At 39.4% G+C, this 21,986-nt stretch overlaps 1 protein-coding gene across 4 annotated transcripts in view; it reads right to left on the bottom strand.

The window, feature by feature from the left end:
• ETV1 (ETS variant transcription factor 1) overlaps positions 1-21,986 on the bottom strand; it is a 66,971-nt gene that overhangs the window by 5,793 nt on the left and 39,192 nt on the right. For all 4 annotated transcript variants that reach the window (XM_072854208.1, XM_072854205.1, XM_072854206.1 and 1 more), the window contains 4 exons: positions 20,641-20,888; positions 7,843-7,909; positions 5,353-5,423; positions 2,120-2,289 (listed from right to left, as the gene is read on the bottom strand). In XM_072854208.1, coding sequence (XP_072710309.1) covers positions 2,120-2,289; positions 5,353-5,423; positions 7,843-7,909; positions 20,641-20,888 — 556 coding nt within the window. The remainder of the gene's footprint in view (positions 1-2,119; positions 2,290-5,352; positions 5,424-7,842; positions 7,910-20,640; positions 20,889-21,986) is intronic.

Here is a 21,986-nt window from a genome sequence, read left to right as displayed (position 1 = left end):
CTTCCACCCCACCTTCCTGCTGAAGGTTACTGTCCCTGTGACAAGGCAGCATAAATGGACCTACGCCCAATTCTTAGCCTCCACAGTTCAGTTAGCTACTTTCTGAATTAACTATGGTGTTCAAGGAGCTGATACATATTAATTTGTGTTGTCATCCTTTCTACAAGGGCATAAACCTCCAGAAAGGGATGGGACGGAAAGGTCATGTCATTGACATCCTAACCTGCCACAGCTGAACCAACAAGCTCTTTGACTTCCCTTCAATTTACACTTGGTAACCAACAGAAGCGTGCAACTTCCCGTAGGCTATTCTTATTTTAATCAACAGTTTCTGTCAGATCCATGACATTCATATGAAAACAACTTAGGCTCCTTTGTACTCCCTAAGAGCACACAGGAGTGAGCAAGTTTCAAGTAACCTGCCTCCTCCAGACCTTGGATGCAGTGCTGCTCAAAAACACCAAGAAACTGCTACAAGTCAGACAAGCAGATGATCTAGTTAACTTAAATCAGAATGTCCAGTTCTTCAGGGAACTACACTATAAGGAAACCTTAGGGTTTTGTTTTGCTACTTTCCCTTCCTTAGGTAATAAAATCTATAAAGTTTTTGCACCATCTGCTGGAAATCATTTTTCAATAAATCTCTTCAATCTTGAAAAACTTCGGACGTACTTTAAAGAAAAGACAAAACTAAGAGGGTAAAAAATACTGAGACTGGGGCAGGGGTGGAAAAATCAGATATCTCATTCACCAAAATCATGCAGAAGCCTTTCCAAAGATTTCACTCCGTTCTGAGCCACGCCACACAACTAAGAAGTCTATGTCGCCTGCTAAGGCCACAGACTTGCCAGCAAAGTTTCGGTATCAAATCGACTGAGACCGTTCTGTGGTCAAATCCTCAGATGCACAATGCCAGGATCTGCCATGGTGACTATCACTAATGCAGGGGAAGCTTACAGGTCCCTGCAACAACCTGCCCCTCAGCCAGACCATGTTGGGAAGGAAAGAGACATCAGTCCTGATGGACATCCCCTTAGGGCTGTTGGCAGACAATGTAACTTAAATGCAAGAAAGCTTTCAGATTGCTTATGCCAGCAGATGGATGGCAAACGGCAGAACGGCAGAAATAGCTGGTGGAACGCAGAAACAGCCTTACACCCCCGAACCTTCCTACTCAGCTCTAACTCAGAGGGGATCCTGAGGGAAAATTTGCTGCGATCTCCTCTATTACCCAACCCTATCCAAGGGGCAAAAAAAGTAAACCAGGATGATACTGCTTTTTTGACAACCCTAATCAAATCATCCACATCAGTATTACAATAAAATTCAGGCCCAACAGATTTTCTAACAGTTTCCATGGATGTTTAGAACACAGGATAGATTATTTAATGTTACCTAGTCAAAAAAAGTTTATGTAATAAAATGTTTGATTTATTCCTGTTTATTACACAAGTGAACTAAGTCATGCTTCAGCAAAATGTTCATGAATACAAGTCATTTTATCTACCCCAGGAGTCCTTCATGGTTCAGAGGAGCTGTGCATGTGCACGAGTGTTTGCAAGCCTAGGACGTAAGCATGCACTAAACAATCTAACGATACAGATAAGCAGGAAGGCTCTGAAGACAACTCTAAAAAGAGGGAGGTTTATATAATTTTTATGGGATTTTACTCCCTAACATTCTTAACCTCCTCTTTTGACATCTGTCAGACTTGGGGTCTTTCACTCTACAGCCTAAAAGTTCCACGTTCCCACATCTTCACACTGAAGAATATTTGGTGTTGAAAGACTATTCAGGGTCAAGTTTTCAAAGGCTTTTGGAATACAGCTCTATCCATGAAGTGGTTCTGAAAAATTCGGGCCCCACAATTAATGCCAAGTATTTTGTAACTCTAGTACTTGCAATATTTTTATTATTTTGTGGGACTAGGAATCAAGTCTACGCTTAACCACACCTCTGTCCTAACAGAAGCACTTCCCTTGCCAGTCCTTTCTGTTATCGTTCTAAAGCACTACTGAAGCAAAATATTGAAGGAAAACAAGGCCTAAAGCTGAAGGAGTGCTATTAAATTTGCAGGATGGGGCAGTGGATGTCAGGGCATGCTGTCCATCTAACCAACCTCCTCTGGCTCAATCAGCTTGAATTCCATGCCTCGGCCAGTCCACGCTATGAAGTGCGAGTTTGATGGGTCATCAAGAAGAGCTACCAAGAACTGCCACAGCTGAAGCGAGCCTCGCCGTTGATACGTAGGTCCCTCGCGGTACATGCCTGGCTCCTGTTTGACGTCACCTGCAGAGAATAGCAACAACGTTAGATGAGCAATGCGCAAAAAGCATGATCGCTCAGTTTGTCAGATAAACAGGCAAAGCAATCATCAGGGTTAATAAAACAGAGGGAAACAATTCTTACTACCCAGCCACCCACAAATGCACCATTCCCCTGTTGGCTGGTAACTGCAAACACTCTTACAAGAACATATTCATATACTAAAAAGTACCTAAATTCAGTCATGATTTATGAAAGTCTCCCTAAGTCTATCCCCATTTACTTCTGATACATGCAAATCTCATTTGCTAACCATTTTGCAATATCCTCTGTCCGAAAGAGCATGAACTATTTTTGTAAGCAACTCTGATGTCTGAAGAACTGCACTTGTGTACTATACTTTGCACAAGCCCCAGTTTTGGAAGTGTAATGTATGCTTTATAAAGCTGCAAAACCCTATTGAGTGAAACTTCTTTTGCATGCAAATGCTTCTAAGGAAAATTTGACAAAGTATTTGACTTGGACTTACACAGCATGTGCTTTATGTATAGGTATGCAAATCCTGCAGATACGTGAGTTCCTCTGTGGCATATTGGACTTGCATATAAGCACATAGTACTTTTACTCATATCTACATATTAGATTAGTATTCCACCTGAAAAGCAGTAAGTTAATTTTTCTAAAATTTCAAGTCCAGAGAAAGCTTTTAAAAAACAACAGTAATAATATTCTGCTAGCTGTTCCACAAACTGCCAATGAAAAACCATCCTGTGACATCCATACTGTGTGTCTGTTGTTTCTAAATCATATTCATACTAAACAATGCATGCAAACAACAACAGCTGAAAGGTCTGATGCTGAAGCAGAAAATATTTTTTTCTGCACACGATGACAGCAATCCTTGATATGCTGGTAAAACTCCTCATTTCAACTACCAGAACAGCTATACCCTCCAATAAGCAGTGTGACCTGTTTAATACGGAAAGCCAGGACTTTACATTCAACCACGATATTAGGATGCTCTGATGGCCATTACAGAATGGCTCCGTGTAATGAAAGTGAGAATAATAATATTAAAAATGGAGCACTTCCTTTTGTAATCAGGAAAGAAAATTGAGTCAATAGCTGTCGAAAACAAATAAATCAACACAAGGCTCTTTGGTTTATGCGAGGTTCAAGTTCCAGGCCTGAAAGGCCTTTTTTTTCAAGGACAAGATTTTTCTTTTAATGATAGCTGAGCAACGCACAAATAGCGAGTGCAGTATTACAGAGGCTCAGATTCTTCGCCTGTGCCAATCTTTGATTTCAAACAAAGCAGCTGAGAATCTACTTCTGAAACATCAAGACTAGCCCTGGGCTTATCCCACTTTTGCTTTACTGGCCAAAATATGATTACACATCTGCTATTTTTTTCCTCAAAAGTCATCATGCTACAAGTATAAACACACCTATCACAACTTCAATCTTCTGGAGTACAAGGTGTTCTCTCAATGGACAGTCATAGAAGCTAGCAGCAGACTGCCTGCTTTGCAAGCTCACAAATATTTCCAAACATGTATTTATTTTACTTTATTTGTATTTCCTTTCCATTTTCATTTGCTTCCTTGTACAAAACCCAAACAAACAAAAAGGATTTTCAAGAAAGACATAGACAAACGCTACTCCTGGAGAGTTTTAACTTCTTGTAGTACAGGGTCTGATCCCATTTCCATAAATGTAAATATGAATTTGCCACTGATACTGAAAACAGATCAGGTCCACAATCATTTTGGGGGAAGAAAAAACCTGACACAATGTGCTTTAAAAAAAAGGTGGGGACGACCAAAAAACAAAGAGCATACATTCCAAAGCCAGGGCATAAAGTAGACTTTCAATAAATCACCCTTTCAGTGAATGTGTCAATCCAGTGACAATGCACTACTGGATTAAGCAATCTTCAATTAGGTCTAATATTATTTAAAATCCTCTCTTTATTTCTTGCTATTTCTTACCAACCCTGGAATGCACGTGATACCTCCTGTTTGAGCAATGTGTAATTCTTTGGGTTACTTTCATTTTAGTCTCCCATTCTTCAGCAAACACAACAAATGCTGATAGACACGCAATAGTTTTGTAATCCATATAAGTGATTCTCAGGGGAAAACAAACAAAATAAAGCAGAAGAAAAGCCCCAAGAGTTTTCCAGCTCTACTTTTAGCTATGGTCAGAAAGCTGTTCACAACTTTATCAGAAAGTATCTAATCTTTCCTGTTAAAATAAATAAAGCTGGACATACATACACTAACACAAAGAAGCCACTCTAGCAAATTTAAGTAATTGATCTCCAAATTACTTCCCAAAGCTGCAGACTAACAGAGTCACCAGCAAGAAATATTGAGTCCATCTACTTTGTCTATAATGAAATAAATCTGAAATCAACTGAGTTACACCAGGAAACTGATTTTACATCAGAGTAACTGAGGATAATTTGCGCTATTTATTTTAATTGACCTCAGAATCCTTATTGAAAAAAAAATCTGTTGTAATGGGTAGTGTTGTGAAAAGATCATTGATTTGTTATCAGTCTCACTGAAAAATAAACCACTAGTACAATGTTTCACATAGTGCAAATAGACTGACACAAACACAAAAATGCCCTATACACTCACTCCCCACTATTCATCACTTCACAGACAGCGGGACAAGAGGCTTAATCCTCAGTAAAACCAAAGCTGCTGCTTTCTCCACTGTTTTGTTAATTATATGAACAACTTTAATTAAATCTCAAACAACAAGCTGTATGTGATCATCAGTGCAATGGAAATCCTCCTATTACTTCTCAACAGTACAGGAACTGAGCTCCTCTGCCACAACTCTGGATACAGCATCTTTCGCTGGCAAAAGTCGAACGACATCCTATTGAAAAGGAGACTTTGGTTTCAAGATACAAAGGTCAGCTTTGGTTGGGCGCACTGCAAATGGTGTGTTAAGGAATCCTAAATTGGAACGTTACCGAGCTTTTTTGATCAGCAACAGAGAAAAGTCCCTCATCTCTTCCTTTTTCATCTCCCCATACAAGAAAAAGAAAAAGACATGTGTCATACATACCGTCAAACTTCTCTGGAACAACGCAAGTGTCATCATAAAACTGCCTAGGTCCCTTTTCATACATACAGCCTGTAAGTTAAAAAGAGAGAGGTGTTTATATAAAAGATGCATGGAGAAAGAAGAGATCATAGGCTTAATGCCAGAGGGAACACTAAGTCATAGAGGAATCAGATTAATATCCCACATCCTTTACACACCGCCCAATCGCAACATTTTGGTCTCAGTACAGGGGTGTTTAATTAATGTGTGCATTCCCAAAAGACTGTTAATCTCCACCTGCAAAAATGAAAAAGCACCCATTTTTCTCTATGATTTATTCCAAAATGTTTATCTCATTTCCTGTTTGAACTAGCATGGCTTTGACTTTTAACCATTAGTTCCCGTGGGTCTTCTCCCTTTGAGACTAAAAAAGCCCTACTCGGTATTTCCTCCCCATACTCACAGAAGTCACCCCCTTGATGTTTCTTCCAATTAAGATCATTCTGTTAAATTTAATTTTTGTCATTAAAAGACACTCTCTACAATCCTGCATTCTTTCTAGCACTGTCTTCTGTACACACTCCTACTCTTCAGTATTACTTTAATGTTTTGCTTAACCAGAACTGTATTGCGTGCCAGTATGAGCCTCACCAGTGCTACTCGGCGAGACAGAACAACTCCTCCTCTCCTGCCTCCCTATGATCCTCCTTTTGACTGTGCAAATTTTACAGAAGACCTTTTTGCCATACAGTTGCAATATTTGGTTGGGCTGCTTTCCCACTGTGAAGCCAAGGAGGAGGAGGCCCATCTCAAAATCATTTTTTCCAATATACTGTTTCCCGGTTCCATAGGCCTGGTCTACATTCAGCATATTAAAAAAACATTTTGTTTAATGTGCCCAGATTACCAAACAATTCAAATTGCTTTGTGTGACTACCCCGTCCTGCCCATTATTTACCACTCTGCCTATCTTTGTGCCATAAAGTTATCTATTAACTTTGTTCCGTATCTTTACTGAAAATGTTGAATAGCAACACTCCTGATATCAATTCCTACAGAACTATAATAGAAACAATCCATTCAGAGATGACTGCCCAGTGACAGCCACTTTTCGATCTGTCAGTTGGCCAGGTCTTAATGTATTTAATGTGTACTTTATTGATACTGCTTTGTGCTAACTTCTTAATCAGAATGTAATGCAGTGGCAAATTGAATGCCATAAAAAGTCTAACTATATGATACAAGTATCTTTATCAATCAAACTTTTAATCTCAACAAAGAATAGAATGAGATTTGACGTGACCTTTATTCCATAAAATCATGTTGACTGATTTCCAAATACAGAAAACAAATATTTATCGAACATCATTGCTTTCCTACGTCATTCATAACAGTTTTACCACCTTCAAGTACTTATGAGTGCGTAACACAGCTAAGATTGGTTTTCCCCTATCTAGGCTGTGATTAAAACTCAAATCTGTTGACCTGAGCCCTACAGTTTGTGGATTTTTCCCTGATGTCTTTCACCTCCCTTATCAAGCTTCTATACTTCATATAATTTCATATACCAAGGCTGTTATAAATTTCCATCTCCTTGTTTCACCCTCCTTGTCGAAGACTACCTTTTATTTCTATTTTCTGCCTTTATTCCCCCCCCAGGTACAGCTGGGCTTTTAGCCAGATTTGTTATCTTTCTAGTTGTGTCTTTTCACTAGTGAATGAAGTCTTACTAGAGGACTTAGATTGATTCATACACCTGTCTGAATTCTTATCAATCTCAAAAACAACTTCTCTCATGTTTGTGAAAATTGCCCCTTGGAAGAAAAACAAATAAACCCTAAACAACCAAACAAAAAATCACATATTGACAAGAAAGATACACCAAAGCAGGAGAGTGGAGGGTACAACCTCTCTTTCAGTGGTCATTTTTTTTTTAGTTCTGTTGGCCTTCTTATTTTTAATACATATAAAATGCTCTTACTCAGAATTACTCATTCTGACAACGAACTAAGCTCTGCCCTACTGAAGTCACTGAGAGTTTTGGTATGTATCATATGGCTGTACAATTTGGGCTTAAGGAGCACCAAAACATTGCAAAAATCGTAACAAAAGGAAAAGCCAAAAACCTTCACTGAAAACTTTTTAAAGTATAAAATGGATTACTTAACAGTTAACTGAGCCTGTCACACCAATAGCCTGGAAAATACCACTTGAGAAGAATGGGTGAAATGAACAAATTTTTAAGTGACTCTTCCTTTCAACTGCTAGAGGCCTTGAAAAGCAGAATGAGTAAATTGATTATAAAATTGCTTCTATCCTGATCAACCTGTGGCACTAGAAGAAGCTACAAAAAAAATCACTGCATCAGAAACTCAAGACTGAGAAGGGAAAGAAAGATTATGTGAGTCTTCCCAGCAGCAGAATTAAACCAGTAAACCCCAAATCCCTCCAGGCTTTTTAATTTTTTACGTTTCTCTCGTACAAAAGCAATACATAATAGAAAACTTAACTTCTGTTCTGTTTGGGTGAGCCAGGAAGCCTTCTTGCCTCATGTAAATGGAATGGCAGCTAGGCACTTCTGAAAGGAGAAGATGACAATGCTAGTCAAAAGACTGTCTGGAATTAAAAGTGTGCAGGTTATCAATGAGACAGGCTGCAGGCAGAACAGCAACAAAAAGGATGCAAGTTACAGTGAGGGGGAACCTGTAAGCACACAGTTAGCATTTCAGAGCACCACACATAAGGCATGGCGGAGGACAAAACCATGATGTAAGGATCATAGATCCCATCTAACATAGGTACTTGAACTCAAAGCTGACTCCTGTGACAATTACACTTTACACCATTCACAGACCAAAAATCCACACAGAACAGTATGAATATTTTAAACCCTGTGCTTGTATATCTATCTTTGTAACTAATTTGACCTAACATTTTTAATCAATCACACAGAAAACCCTGCCAATGACTTATAAACTCCACATTAATACAAGGAATGTCAGAGTGAATTTGGAGTAGGATATTGCTGTTTAGACTGTGTTTAAGAATTTGAAGGGTTAATGAAATTTTCTGCGATTGCTAAGCATTTAATATAGAAATTCAGATGCATCAATTTCACCATCCACCTGTACACCCCTAACCAAAAAAGAACCTCCCTCAAAAGAAAAAAAAGTTAGTGCACACATTCTAAGCAATACAGACATTTATTTGCCATTCCCCACCTCTACTCAAATTTGCAAGAAGAATGAGAAAAAACAAACAGAACTAATGAAAATGGTGTTCTTTAAATATCCTTCTATTTTTTCCCCGTGTCTTGCACTGTCCCCAAGTAGCCACATCCTGTGCACAGGGACTTGCAAACAGAAATACACCACAAATGTTTGCCCTTCTAGACCATGTTTAACCCACTTCTTGGATATCAAAAGTCTTGCTTAACAAAGTCTGTTTGATCTTGTGATAAACTCCTACCCTAAGCTATGCAATCTGTCACCAGTAACTTGTAACTCTTTAAGAGATGCAAACAGAAGTCAAAAGAGCAGACATTATTTTTCCAACACTGCCTACAGACTCTTTCAGACTGTGATTCCAAATTTCACTGTTCACTGACTAGTGATGAGTATCAAAGATTTGGCAGGATAAGAAAATGAGGTTTTACACTGACTTCACAAAACAAGTGAAACACAGGGCAGTAACAGTAAGTTTCCTCTAACAGTCCACGGTCTCTCTTGCACATCTGTACCGAACTCTTCATTACCTCCTCTCTCGATGAAACGCTTAGTGCCTGCCTACTCAGGCCTCGAGAATCCCTAACATCTCAGGCAGCTGTTCTGAGCAACCACAGGAATCAGTGATTCAGCAATCACCCAAGTGTAGCTCTGTAGACTAGAAGTCAAGGCTACAAGTAGTGGTTCACCTGCAAGGAATCACTCATGTTACCAAGTAGACTGAATTTTAAGGAGAATGGAAAAATCTACGTAGAGGAAGTTGGAGAACTGAAACAGATGCTATTTTCTATTTTAGGTAAAAATTCACTAGTATTGGCAGCAAAACCCTTTTTGACTCATGAACTCCACTCTTGCAAAGTGATACAGCAGAGTATACAGAATAAAGAATTACGCACGCATCCAAGAAGTTGTGTTCTTAGCCAATTTGGGGTTTCATCTCCTATGCTCCTAAGTCAATTGTAATTAACATCTGGAGTCTTTTTAAGGCGAGCATTGTTTGTACCAACATTACTTAATCTTCTGGTTAGCCTGTGCTTAAACAGTCCACAGAGGACCAAAAAATACAGCAAGGAAGAGTTTATTTCTCGTAAAGTAACTAGACTCTTGTTATCCTAAAGTGCTATCAGTTAATTTATGACTATCAGAGTGGGTCAGACTCTAATCAAATTGTAGAAACATTTCCAAAGTGATTATTCAATCAAATGACTAACATGGTTAATTAGGAGCCATAAACATTGCTCTGAAGTTCATCAAAGTAATGACTTGCCCAGAAAAATTACTGCTAATTAAATTGCCTGCTGCTTTCATTTCTACCTTATCTAATAAAAAGTCCAACCAATGAAATTTAGCATTGCAGTTTTAAATTGTACTAAATGCTTGACTAAGACCCAGAAGTATTTTTACTAGCTAAGCGGAGCTACTTCAAAAGAAAACATTTTAGTGCAGATATTACAGAGCAATTATATGTTTTCTTCTCCTTAAAGCATTGTTTCAAGACAACAAATAAGACAGAATTAGGCATAAAATACTTCCAGGGCAGAATCCAAGTGTTTGAGGTGACCGATTCTATCACCTTTTAGCAATTTTTAGTCTTTGAAGAAAAATGTGCCTCGATTTAGGACACACAACAAGCTTATTTCAGACTTTTTATGAAGTAATTCACATTGTGAAGTTACATCATCTCAAGAACAGCGGTCCCCCTTTAAAAAAAAAAAACCTAACTAAAAATATCGAGACATAAAAAAATTAATTTATCTTTTATTATTAGTTTGGAATACTTAGAGGTCATTCTTCATCGCTTCTCTTGCTAACAGCAACATAGCAGTCATCTTAAAACAATGAATATGGCCTTATATCATGTTGGTCTGAAACCATTTTTTCCCAGTAGGCGTTATTTTAAAATTGCATGTAATCTAGACACTGGAGAAATGCCTTCTCATCTGGGAATGTCACAGAGAAAAATACTGGAAATAAGCTCTTCTGTGCCTTAATACAAAATACATCAAAGGACAAAAAAACCAGACTTCCTCAGGACAAGAAAAATTTCCTACTGAATTTAGCAGGCACAGGTTCGAGGTTTCGTTATCAACTAAGACACTTGAGTGGTCCCTTGGTAAGGAAATATTTAATATTAATTACCATATCAGAATTTAAAGGGTTAGGTTGTCTCAGCCCTGTATAACTCAAAGCAGGTAAGGAATCCTTAAATCCTCTTTTCTGATTGTTTTTCGGAGATAAGGACCAGGTTTCAGACCCACAATCACACTCCGCACAGAAACAAACAGAATTTCAGCCCATGTCCCTCCCTAGCCAGGTGAGACACAGGGAAGACAAAGCTTCTGCAGGCAACAGGATGAGGTGACTGTCTTCTCCTGAATGAAGCAGAGCAAAGCAGGAAGTGGAAACCTGAACCAGGATTTATTCTTCAGCCATTCCTGCGGTTCTGACCTTACATAGCCTTCCTAACTAAGGACACGTTGTTACATTACACTTTAACTCTGAATTACTTTTTAGTTCACTTTATCAGCACCATCTGAAGATTCGAAGGCTCAGGGCACTTCCCATGTGCATGTGACAAAGCACAGTGCCATACAGAGATATTGCATTACATACGTGCACGTGCAGAGAGATGGGAGACCAAGGCTTAGAAGGTGCACACAACCTGAAACGGGGTGGGTAAAGAAGTTGAGCTACCTGCCTGGCCTTGGTCTCTGCGTGGCAGCTCAGGTGACTGGTATGGTGTACCAGTGAGCAGCTGCCTTACGCACTGAACCTGCTTACAAGTCAGAGAATCATGGACTCATTTAGGTTGGAAAAGATCTTTAAGATCATCAAGTCCAACCGTAAAACTAACACTGACAAGTCCACCACTGCACCATGTCCCTAAGCACCACATCTCCATGGCTTTTAAATACCTCCAGGGATGGTGACTCAACCACTTCCCTGGGCAGCCTCTTCCAATGCTTGATAACCCTTTCGGTGAAGAAATCTTTCCTAACATCTAATCTAAACCTCTCCTGGCATAACTTGAGGCCATTTCCTCTTGTTCTATCACTTGTTACTTGGGAGAAGAGACTGACCCCCACCTCGCTACAACCTCCTTTCAGGTAGTTGTAGAGAGCGATAAGGTCTCCCCTCAGCCTCCTTTTCTCCAGGCTAAACAACCCCAGTTCCCTCAGCCGCTCCTCATAAGACTTGTGCTCTAGACCCTTCACCAGCTTCGCTGCCCTTCTCTGGACACGCTCCAGCACCTCAATGTCTTTCTTGTAGTGAGGGGCCCAAAACTGAACACAGTATTTGAGGTGCGGCTTCATCAGTGCTGAGTGCAGGGGGACAATCACTTCCCTAGTCCTGCTGGCCACACTATTTCTGATACAAGCCAGGATGCTATTGGCCTTCTTGGCCACCTGGGCACACTGCTGGCTCATACTCAGGTGGCTGTCAACCAACACCCCCAGGTCCTTTTCCGCTGGGCAGCTTTCCAGCCACTCTTCCCCAAGCCTGTAGCGTTACATGGGGTTGTTGTGACTCAGGTGCAGGACCCAGCACTTAGCCTTGTTGAACCTCATACAATTGCCCTCAGCCCATCGATCCAGCCACTGAAATTCATCTCGATGTCAGTCGAATTCATCAAACACCTCAACTCATATGTGAAACTTGTCTCCTTCCCTACAGGCATAAAATTAAGTGATGACACTAAAACTGGAACCTTCTTCTTGTTTGCCCGCCTACTTCTCCGATTTACACTTTATTACCAACTAAGTCATGTTAAGAACAGAAGCAGTTCCCAGTGGATACAGCCAGTCCTGTTATTTCACTTACACCATATCCTCCTCAATTGTTCTTTTGGTCTGAAAAGTAATTACACGGGCTTTGGCTCCTATTTCACTAATTCAGAGTTGGTATATCTATACAAACAGACTTAAATGTGCTGTGCCACTTGTCTTCCCATAGGCAAGAAATACAGCACATGCAGATTCCTTCCCTTTGTGCTACTGGGCACAGAAGGGCATGCACAAGCCCCTCGGGTAGCTGAGATCAACCTAGCTCCCAGGCACCACTCACACGCCAGCCTGACCCTGTGTTATACACACTGCAAGTATGCCAGTCCTCCCTTCAGTCCCTTGCAGGGCTTCGCCAAGTAATTCCTTGTGCAATGAAAGCATCTCTCTGCTACATGGAGAGGTGGCTGGTGCAGTGGGAGAGATTTTTACCAAGTGCAGAGACAAAGGTAGCCTTTTTAAAATAAAATGTCTGAGCTAGAACACATCATACTTTTGGACTCAAACTTACTAACATCACAATCACACTACAAGTAACTTTTCTGTTCATGGATTTCCAAGAGCACTGACAAAGTGTTTACAAAGTGTTTAAGTGTTACTTAATCCACCACTGAAACACATTTAGCCTCATGGTGGAAAGCAGCTGTTTACCACCACTGAGCACCACTGAAATCACTAGAAAACAGACAGGGCTTTTTAGGTAAGAAAGGCAATTCTTCAAATTAGATAGCAACAACTGGCTAAGGTGACACCAGGCATCACTAAGAAAATCCTTGATTTGTGTTTTGCAAGAAGTACCAAATGATTCTTTTTGATCATGAAACCTACGATTTTGTAAACCTGCAGAACATGTTTAAATTAAAATTCATATCTCTCTAAAAACAGACATTCGGGTAGAAATACTAGAACTAACGACAATCTCCCTATACAGGAATTGCTTGAGCGTATTTCACAACTCAAATGCTGGTGGATTAGGCTTTAGTTCAACCACCTTTAAAAGCACTATCCCCTTAGAAACTACATAACTACAACGGAGTTCTACAAATTGGTAAAATCCTGGCAATACAAAAGTCAGCATTATTTTTATTAGCAGGTTCAGCATGAAAAATATAGGTGCACTGAAGTTACATGGGTAAATATAGTCACTATCTTCTCTAAAAATCAACCTAAAAATTAAGTATTTTTTTCCCAAATCATTATGCAGTTTAAAAACATTCAGAATGGAAGGTTTTGGTCTTCATTTTGTCTGTCACTAGCCTTCGTACCAGCAATTTAAAAAAAAATAATCTAGAAGTATGTGCACTCATAGATACACATACATTCCCTTCTAAAAAATAACTAATTAAAATTTGTTAAGTTTAATTTCTTACATCCCACTTGACAAAAACCTACCAGAGAACTAGATTTGGCCCCACCAGCTCATGTCTAAGTGGAATTATTACACACATACAGAAAGAAAACCTTAAGCAAACAGCTTCCTTTCCACAACTTTGGTTTTTAGATCTATGACAACATCTAATGCATTTTCTGAGACCAGATGTCAACAGCCTGTCTAGGCGATGTGTAACTTTTTATACAGCAGAACAGGAAAACAAAGGCTCATACATTCAGCTCTGAATTGAAATTCCACATGGAGCTGATCTTTTGAGCATACTTTAAAATAATGTATTTGCTTTTATTAACCTCAGTAACTGTAAAATGTATTTTAAACATCGCTTCCCTTTGAATTCAACAAAAGAGAGCAGTATTTTCTCTCTCCCTTGCTCCTTTTGTTGGTAATCTTACTGCAAAAATGTCTGTGTTGCTTTTTCTCCCCCGCCCCATCCCCTGCCTGTAAAATCGAAGTTGGACAAACACTGCACGGCTGAAGTGACATATTTGAATGGAATTCAGACCAACCAGTTCCTGTTTATGTTTCTGATTTGAGAATGTAGCCTTCTCATTCACTATACATTAGAAACACACCAAGGCCATAAATGGTGTCAGGTTACAGGCAGGCAGGGCCAAGGAGCATTAATCATTACTTTAAGGCAACTGGCAAAAGCAGCAGCTGAGGGAACACTACACCCTTCAGCTCCACATAAATGGACATTCCAGGGTTTGGCGTGTGTGGGTTGTTTTTTTTTTTTTCCCCTTCAGCATCCATTTTATGAATGAAACTTCAGGCTGCACAGAGTCCATTCATATAAAAGCTATGCTCACAGGGCTCAGTCTCTCGGGATCAATCGGTCTTGGGTAAGGCTGATGTGATTGGTTTAAGGCAGGCTTCAGCCTTCCATTACTGATTTAAAATGCAGCCTGTGTCCATTTGACCTGCGTTAATGCACAAAGAGTAAATCCAGACTGCGCCCTCAATCCTCAAATCAAATCATTAGCCAGTGCCACTTACTGTAACTGTAGATTTAGAGGATATTTATCCATTTCTTTGAAAAACAAGGACTGCAGGACAATTTTTCAGATCATATTGTCTGCTTTGAAAGGAAAAATAGATGTATGGTCTCCTGCCTATATGCTCACATTAACTTGGTATTCAGGTTTTCCTTTGTTCATGAAGATAATATTACAAAATGAGTTCTATGCTAACTACAGATTTCTTTCAGACAGAATTAGTGCATAGAGGAAATCAGCTAGATGGGAAGCAAGTGAAAACTTAAAATTCTGCCTTTCATAGCAATCTTCTGAAGTCCAGGTTTCCCACGTTTCCCCCTCAGATGTTATTATTTTCTACTGTCATACCATCCAACAGCAGACTTGTGTTTGTATGTTTTAAGAGCAAGTACAAAGTGCAGTGCAGCTTAACTACTGAACAAAATCCACGCTCATTCACTGAAGCAACACAGCAAAGACAAGCTCCTAAAACAAGAGGGCGAAGTATTTTAAACCACAGAAGTGAGACTTGGGAAAACTGCAAAACCAAAAACGAGGAGGGGAGACTACTTACACCTACTGAACTCAAGAGCAAACCCCTATCCCACTCCTGCCTTTATGCCAACCAGATTTTCATTGAGAACAATTGTACTGCTGTGTAAAAGAATTTCTTTAAGGCCATAAGGAGATGCAGTTTTGAGATGCATGTACTGAAGCACCATATCCAGGAAAAGGATGGAGACAGTTCTGTTTCACAGAGCATTTTATAAAATCATGTTCAAAAATACTGCAAATATTTGCAGCCTGACCAAAAAAAAAAGGAAAAAAAAAAGAAAAAGAAAACCTAGAGAGAATTTGAGGAAAAGATTAAGCAGCTGGAGGATTTATGAAGTAAGATCTCAACAAGTCACACAGACAGACTATGAGTACACATGCAAACTGTCTACAGAGATTTAGAGGTGGTACGTTAATACCAAGGAATTGTTTAGGATGAGCCAAAAAGGTGTAGCTATGAGCAAGGGAATGGACCTGATCAAAGGGAAAATTTAGGCTTACGATCAAGAAATATTTCTTAACTGTGAAGTCTATTAGTCTGTGAAATAATCTCCCAGGGGAATAATTGTAGTAATAATACTTAGCACTCATACAGAGCTTTAGGTTTTCAAAGCACTGTACAAAAATTAGCCAATATAATTAAAGACGGTAGTAGAGGCACCATGAGTTGTGTCATTTTAAATGCTGCACTGGTCAATGCACTAGAGAATGTCCTGGAAAAAGCAAACCTGCACTGACTCCGACTGACAGCTAAGATTCCCTTTTTTCCTTCATACTAACATCTCCAAATGTCTAAACTTTACCTCCAATAAGTATAATAGAATATCCAACTGTTGTTTATAAAAGGAAAGGGAAAAAAAAAAGCAATCTGCAAATAAATACACTTCAACGAAATAAATTTAGTTTTTATTCCTTGAAATTTTAATTCAACACATTCTCTTATGCTGTTCTGCAAAATCCCAAATTTAAGGACATGTCAGCTGATCTCTAGGGAAGAATGTGCTACTAGGGATCTTTTTCCACGTTAATTTGCATTGATTTGCTTTTCAAAAAACACCACAAAAGGACTCTTGCTTTTTATTCTGTTTGCAATCATTAGGTAAATACACATTTAGAACACGGACGGTGGAATGCTAACAACATCCTATACCTATGAGAGAAAACTTAGGAGGTTAAGAAGCGTCATAATTACAACTTCATGGGCAACCTTGATACAACTCCTTTGTTGCAAATGAATTATGACACAGCCTTTTGCCTCGGCACTCTTGTCTCTCGAGTGCACAGGTCAAAACAGTTTGGGGGAGGGACAGCCATGCAGTAAACAGCTTTGCAGGTGCAGCCCCTGTTTCATTTGTTACAGAGGCTGGAAGTTGTGTACTTAATGAGGCAGAACATTTCAAGAAAGGAAAAGATGACTTCAAGATTAATACAGCTGAATGGTCAATTTTAGGCCCCATTCCAACCCCAACGAAGTTTTCCAAAGTGGTCACGTCGCTTCTGCTAGATTTTTCGTATTACGCATTTCTTATTTTTGCAGTGCTTGCACAGGGACCCTAACCTGATGTTCCCATACTTCCTTGCCTAGAAATACAAAGGAAGTCCCTAGGAGCTAAGCTTTGAACATATGTAATACATAATGTTCTTTAAAAATTATCCATTCCTAATTGGGTACCCAGAATAAGGAGGTATATACATCTGATGTGTCTCTCTGCCTCCGCTCATCTTTCTTAACAGAGGGGCAGTTCCTCATCCATTCTAACATGGCAACACAAGGTATTTATTGCTTGTGAGGCCTCAGGAATTAAAAGGATGAGCAACCCAGAAAGCAAGATATGGAGGCTAATAATTCTGTCTGGATAGTTCATTCTTTAAGTGATGTAACTAGTATCTTGGAAGAAAACTTTGGAAGTAACAGGGACAGAATCTAAATTTTCTGAGGTCCATTCAAGCGTATTAATCATGAGGCTATCTGTACATGCAAGCAACAATTCCTCCTCTACTTATCTCTTAACACCACTGTGTGACAAATTTCAAAGTTTCCAGTCAAAGACATTGTCACAGAATAGCTTCCCAACCAGAGTAACTATTTCAATTTGGCAAAACAGAATATGAAATTTAAACTTATCAACAATTTAAGATATCATTTTAAAACTAGACTTTTAATATTAATTGATACATGCACAGCTAGAGTTGTACCTTAATAAATTTGCAAATGCACTACATTAGGTAGGGAGGATCAAGTCTGTAAAGATCCTGGTTCAAAATAAAGCCCAGTATAGATGAAGCCTCTCAAGTTTGGCCTTTTTGTTTAAATAACTGAATACATGAATTCTTGAAGTGCTAACTATACAGGAATGCCTACTATTAACCCTTGTAAACAAAGGTCTTGGGAAGCCTTCTCGGGTATATTCATTAACGATGCAAAATCACAAAGCTCTATATGTCCTTGCTGCATCTTTGTGCTTAAAGGTGCTAGATATAGCATCAAGTACTAAATACATCTGACTGGCAGCCATGAAAAAAAAGAAAATCTGAGGCAGAAAATAAGATCTGACTGATTGAACATATATGATGCACTGTGACTTCTAGAAGTGTGGATGGATAAGGAAGAGCTTCTACTCTGTTGACATTTTCCTTTTTCCATTATCTCAAACATTCTGCAGTAGAAATTGCATACCTGCAATTACAATTACAACTAATTGATCTGCCATTTCCCATGTCATAATTAATGTCATGTTTTAATAGAGTTATAATCATTCCATAATAATGCTTTTCATTCACCAGCTTCCCACAAAGTATAAAAGTATAGTGCACAAAAGCAATGAACTTTTATGAGGCTCTTTCAAAAACATCCCAAAAGGAACATCTCGGTGTATTACAATGAACTTTTTAAATATGTTTCTATAGTCTTATCTGATCTGCAACAAAATACCATGCAAAAAAGACTTTTCACTCTGGCATTCCTCCTTCCCTGAACATCCATAGGTGAAAAATGAAATCAATGATTCAGTGACAAATACATTATGTTTCCTAAGGGGTTATTTAATGTACTCTTAGCAAGGATGGAAAATGATGGTTTCTAGAGAACAGATGGTAACAAGACAAAATATCAACAGACCACAGTTGTTGACTGCAATTTATGGAGTGTACAGATGTGTCAACTTAAATGCAGTGATTCTGAGGCCAATAAAAGTACTTCCTGATACCAAAAGATTAATTTTTCATGACCACTGGTTACACAGCTATTACATTTTTAAAAACTAATTATTCATCTACAAAAGAAACAACAATTTTGCTTGAACATCATTACTATAAAGTGGAATGTTGTTCTTGCTGGCACAAAAAAAAAAGGCTTGACAGGATTGGATACAAGTTTGCACATCCTCCTTTCAGAATAAAATTTCCTTTTTTTTTTCCCCATAAAGAATATTCCAAAGATGAATGCTAGCAGCCAACTCAGATTTAAAGTAATAGTATGCAATAAGGACATCCCACTTCCTAGCCAAATATGAAGCATGCTTACAAAAGGGCCTTTTTTCACCCTTTAATTTAGCAGGATGAATAACGGTGCTTGTGAAGGTTGCAAGGGACTGGCAGTGCCTGAAGCTGCAGTCCCCTATTTATTATCCATTGCCACATTAACTATGCAGACAGTCTCTCCCATGCTGCTCTGGAAGACTAAAGATACATGACTGCCAAAGCCACATATCTCAGAACCTTCACCAATGAACGGGTTTAGTTCTAGATCTGACCCTTGTAATCTGAACTCATTTTCATCTTGTTTTATCTTTCAACTTGGAGAAATATTTCACCCTTGGTCCCCTCCCTGTATAGGCCTAACTCAAATTTCCATAAGGATCAGTTCTTTACTTGTCAAGAGTAAGAAAGGAGAAAGTAGCTCTACTTTCCCAATTCCCCTGTTCTAACGCAGAGATAAATTCAAACCCAAGCACTTTACAACAGTGTTAACACAATATAGCCCACTAAATAGCCAATGTTAAGTTAGCTACAGAAAAGACAATAAAACCAAATTCTCCACTATATCAAACTGGAAGATAGTTTGTCATGGGCTAAACTTTCAAAGGAGACCTCACCTCAGCTGCCATGTAGCCTTTGGGAAATAACATCAGCAAAAGCATCTAACCAGAGGCTACACCAGCAGGAAAGCACTGCAGGTACTGCAGCACCCAGTAGAGAGAGTCAGACTGAAGCCAGACAGGGCCACCCATTCCCTCTGCCCAACTCAGAGTGCATGTGTATGAAAGCAATGCACCCTGCTCCAGAAGCATGGTAAGGACTCACTGAAATCCCGCCCTTTCAACACTGTGGCATACACAAAGCAGGACAGAGGCAGACTGAAGAGGAGCTGCAGAAATCACTTACACCGGAACTCACAAATGTGTTTTGATTGCATTTTCTCAGCTCAGTACTGATCAACCATTTACCCCACCTGACCTACTACATGCTGTTTTAATCTCAGCTTCTCTCCATACCACCCTTCCAGCTTCCTTCTCCTTGTTACCTGGTACTCACCACTAAACTCCTTTTTCGCTTCCCTAATTCTCTCTCTCTTTTCCCAACTACAATATAAATATTATATTTAAATTGTGGCAAACATTTACTATGTTATTCCCTTGATATGTGTTTTTATCCTTTCTACCACTTATCTTTCTATTTTGACCAGAAGCTATTGAGAGCAGGCTCTGCCACCACCTCCTCTGTTTTGTACTGTCCATAGAGCAATAAGGCTCCATTCCAGTTGCCCTACAAGCATAATAAACATTAATAATAGCAACAGCGTATTCTCTACATCAGCAACCTGGCATCACAGATTATGTACCTCTACAAAACACAGCAGTATGCACAAACTGAGAAGCTGACACCAATTTGGCTGATTCTTCTCCCTCATTGGTTTTATAGCTGTATAAACCCCACTTCAGCGGAGTTACTCCTGATTTAAAGTAGTGCAAGCACGAGGAGAAAGAGTCCTCTATTTCTGGCAGATAAATGAAAGAGCTCATAAAATGGAGCACACAAATTCAGAGGTCAGAAATGAGATAGTACAGAACAAGCCCGCTCTTAAGCAAAGCTCAGTACTGTACCCATGATTTTTTCTTCCCTGGCTTCTCTAACCTGTGCACTGTTTGGACAGAGCGTTCTGGAAAAAGACATCCTTTGCAGAGCAAGCAACGGCAACGGTGGCATGAGATATGCTGTACTATGTAGCAATCTTACTAATTCATAAGCTATATCAGACATAAATTACTTCAGGAGACTCAGAAGCCAAAAGAGTGAGTTTCAATTCATATGATCAAAACATCAATAGTACTAGCTTGGACTAGTTTATTTACTATGCAGAAGTAAAGGAGAGTCTCACCTACCTGAATCATATGCAAAATCTCTAGGTTCCTGTTTAATCATCAGAGGAGGGGGGAAATTTTGACTGGCTGCGCTGCCAACCATAGCATTGTGTTCATAAACTGGATCGTGGTACTCCTGCTTAAAACCTTGAGGCGGGAAAGGGATGTTTGGCTCAGACATCTGGCGCTGATATACTGGACGTCCTTCCCTTGGCATTGCAGGCAAAGGTGGGAAAGAATTGCAAGGTTCAGAGAGCTGGCGGCGAAATCTAGGACACAAGTTAGAGAGGTCATGTAAAGAACTGGAGCTACATTCCATTTTCCAATGATCTTCACAGATCATGATTAGTGTCTGTATCACTTCCTCAGTAGCAAACATTTTGCTTATGATAATGCCAAGTGCTCCCATCAGGATCCCTTGCGTTGTAGAACAGTAACAAGCAAAGAAACAACCCCACCACCACCTATTAATACCAGCTCTAAGACCTGTCACCACCACCATCCTCTTTGCTTTCAGTATCTTCTCTGAACAGAAGAGGCAAACGGGAAACGCACCAGCTTCAAACCAGTAGAAAGACTGACATCCTACCACAGTAACATGAAGGAGGCTTAGGCAGAGTTCTCTGTTCTTTCACGAGTATTAGCAACATATTGCTTGTACTCTAATTTACTCTTACCATTCTTATTGTTACACAGAAACCATTCTGACCACAACAAGCACAAATATTTCGAATAAAGAGCATTGTCTGCTGTAGTATCTGGAATAATTCCAGGGTAAAAGTTCATAGTTCTGTCTTCTTGGGGATAGTGCTGTGGGAGATCTACCTGCAAGGCTGGCACTGCATTCCAGCTCTAATGGGAAGGGAATGTAAGCACCCCTGAAAAAGGAGAGGGTGAAAATTTTTGCTAAGAGAAACAATGCCTAGGAATTCCCCTCCTGCCTTAATTTGTTCCCTTGGTCACTTCTACATGAAAAAAGTCATCCATACAAGCCACGCTGCCATTCATTACTTCCAAATGCTCTTCAGTAGGCATAAAATCTGAGAATTCAGTTTTAAATTAACTTAATTTACATGCAACACTACTCGAGAACCTATGCTTGTTGTTCCTTCCATAAAATATATATACCTGAACTAAAAGGCCTGACTAATTACTTGGACATCTGCAGGTTCAGAAGCATAGAGAGGAATACAAGGATGCTATTTTCCCACCATGCCCCAACAAACTGCATGAATTCTTCCTGTCATCTCCTGCAGATTACCACAGTAGTGGTAATCACCACTGTAGTAATATTGTGTCTGCACTAATCCACAGCAGATGCAACGTTCTTGCAACAAACTGCTTACTAGTCCTGTCATCATGAACAA

The sequence above is a fragment of the Ciconia boyciana genome, chromosome 2 (genome assembly GCF_034638445.1).
Source record: "Ciconia boyciana chromosome 2, ASM3463844v1, whole genome shotgun sequence".
In the NCBI taxonomy this organism is placed as follows: Eukaryota; Metazoa; Chordata; class Aves; order Ciconiiformes; family Ciconiidae; genus Ciconia; species Ciconia boyciana.
Note: the sequence above shows the minus strand (reverse complement) of the source record. Positions and strands in the feature narration are given on the sequence as shown.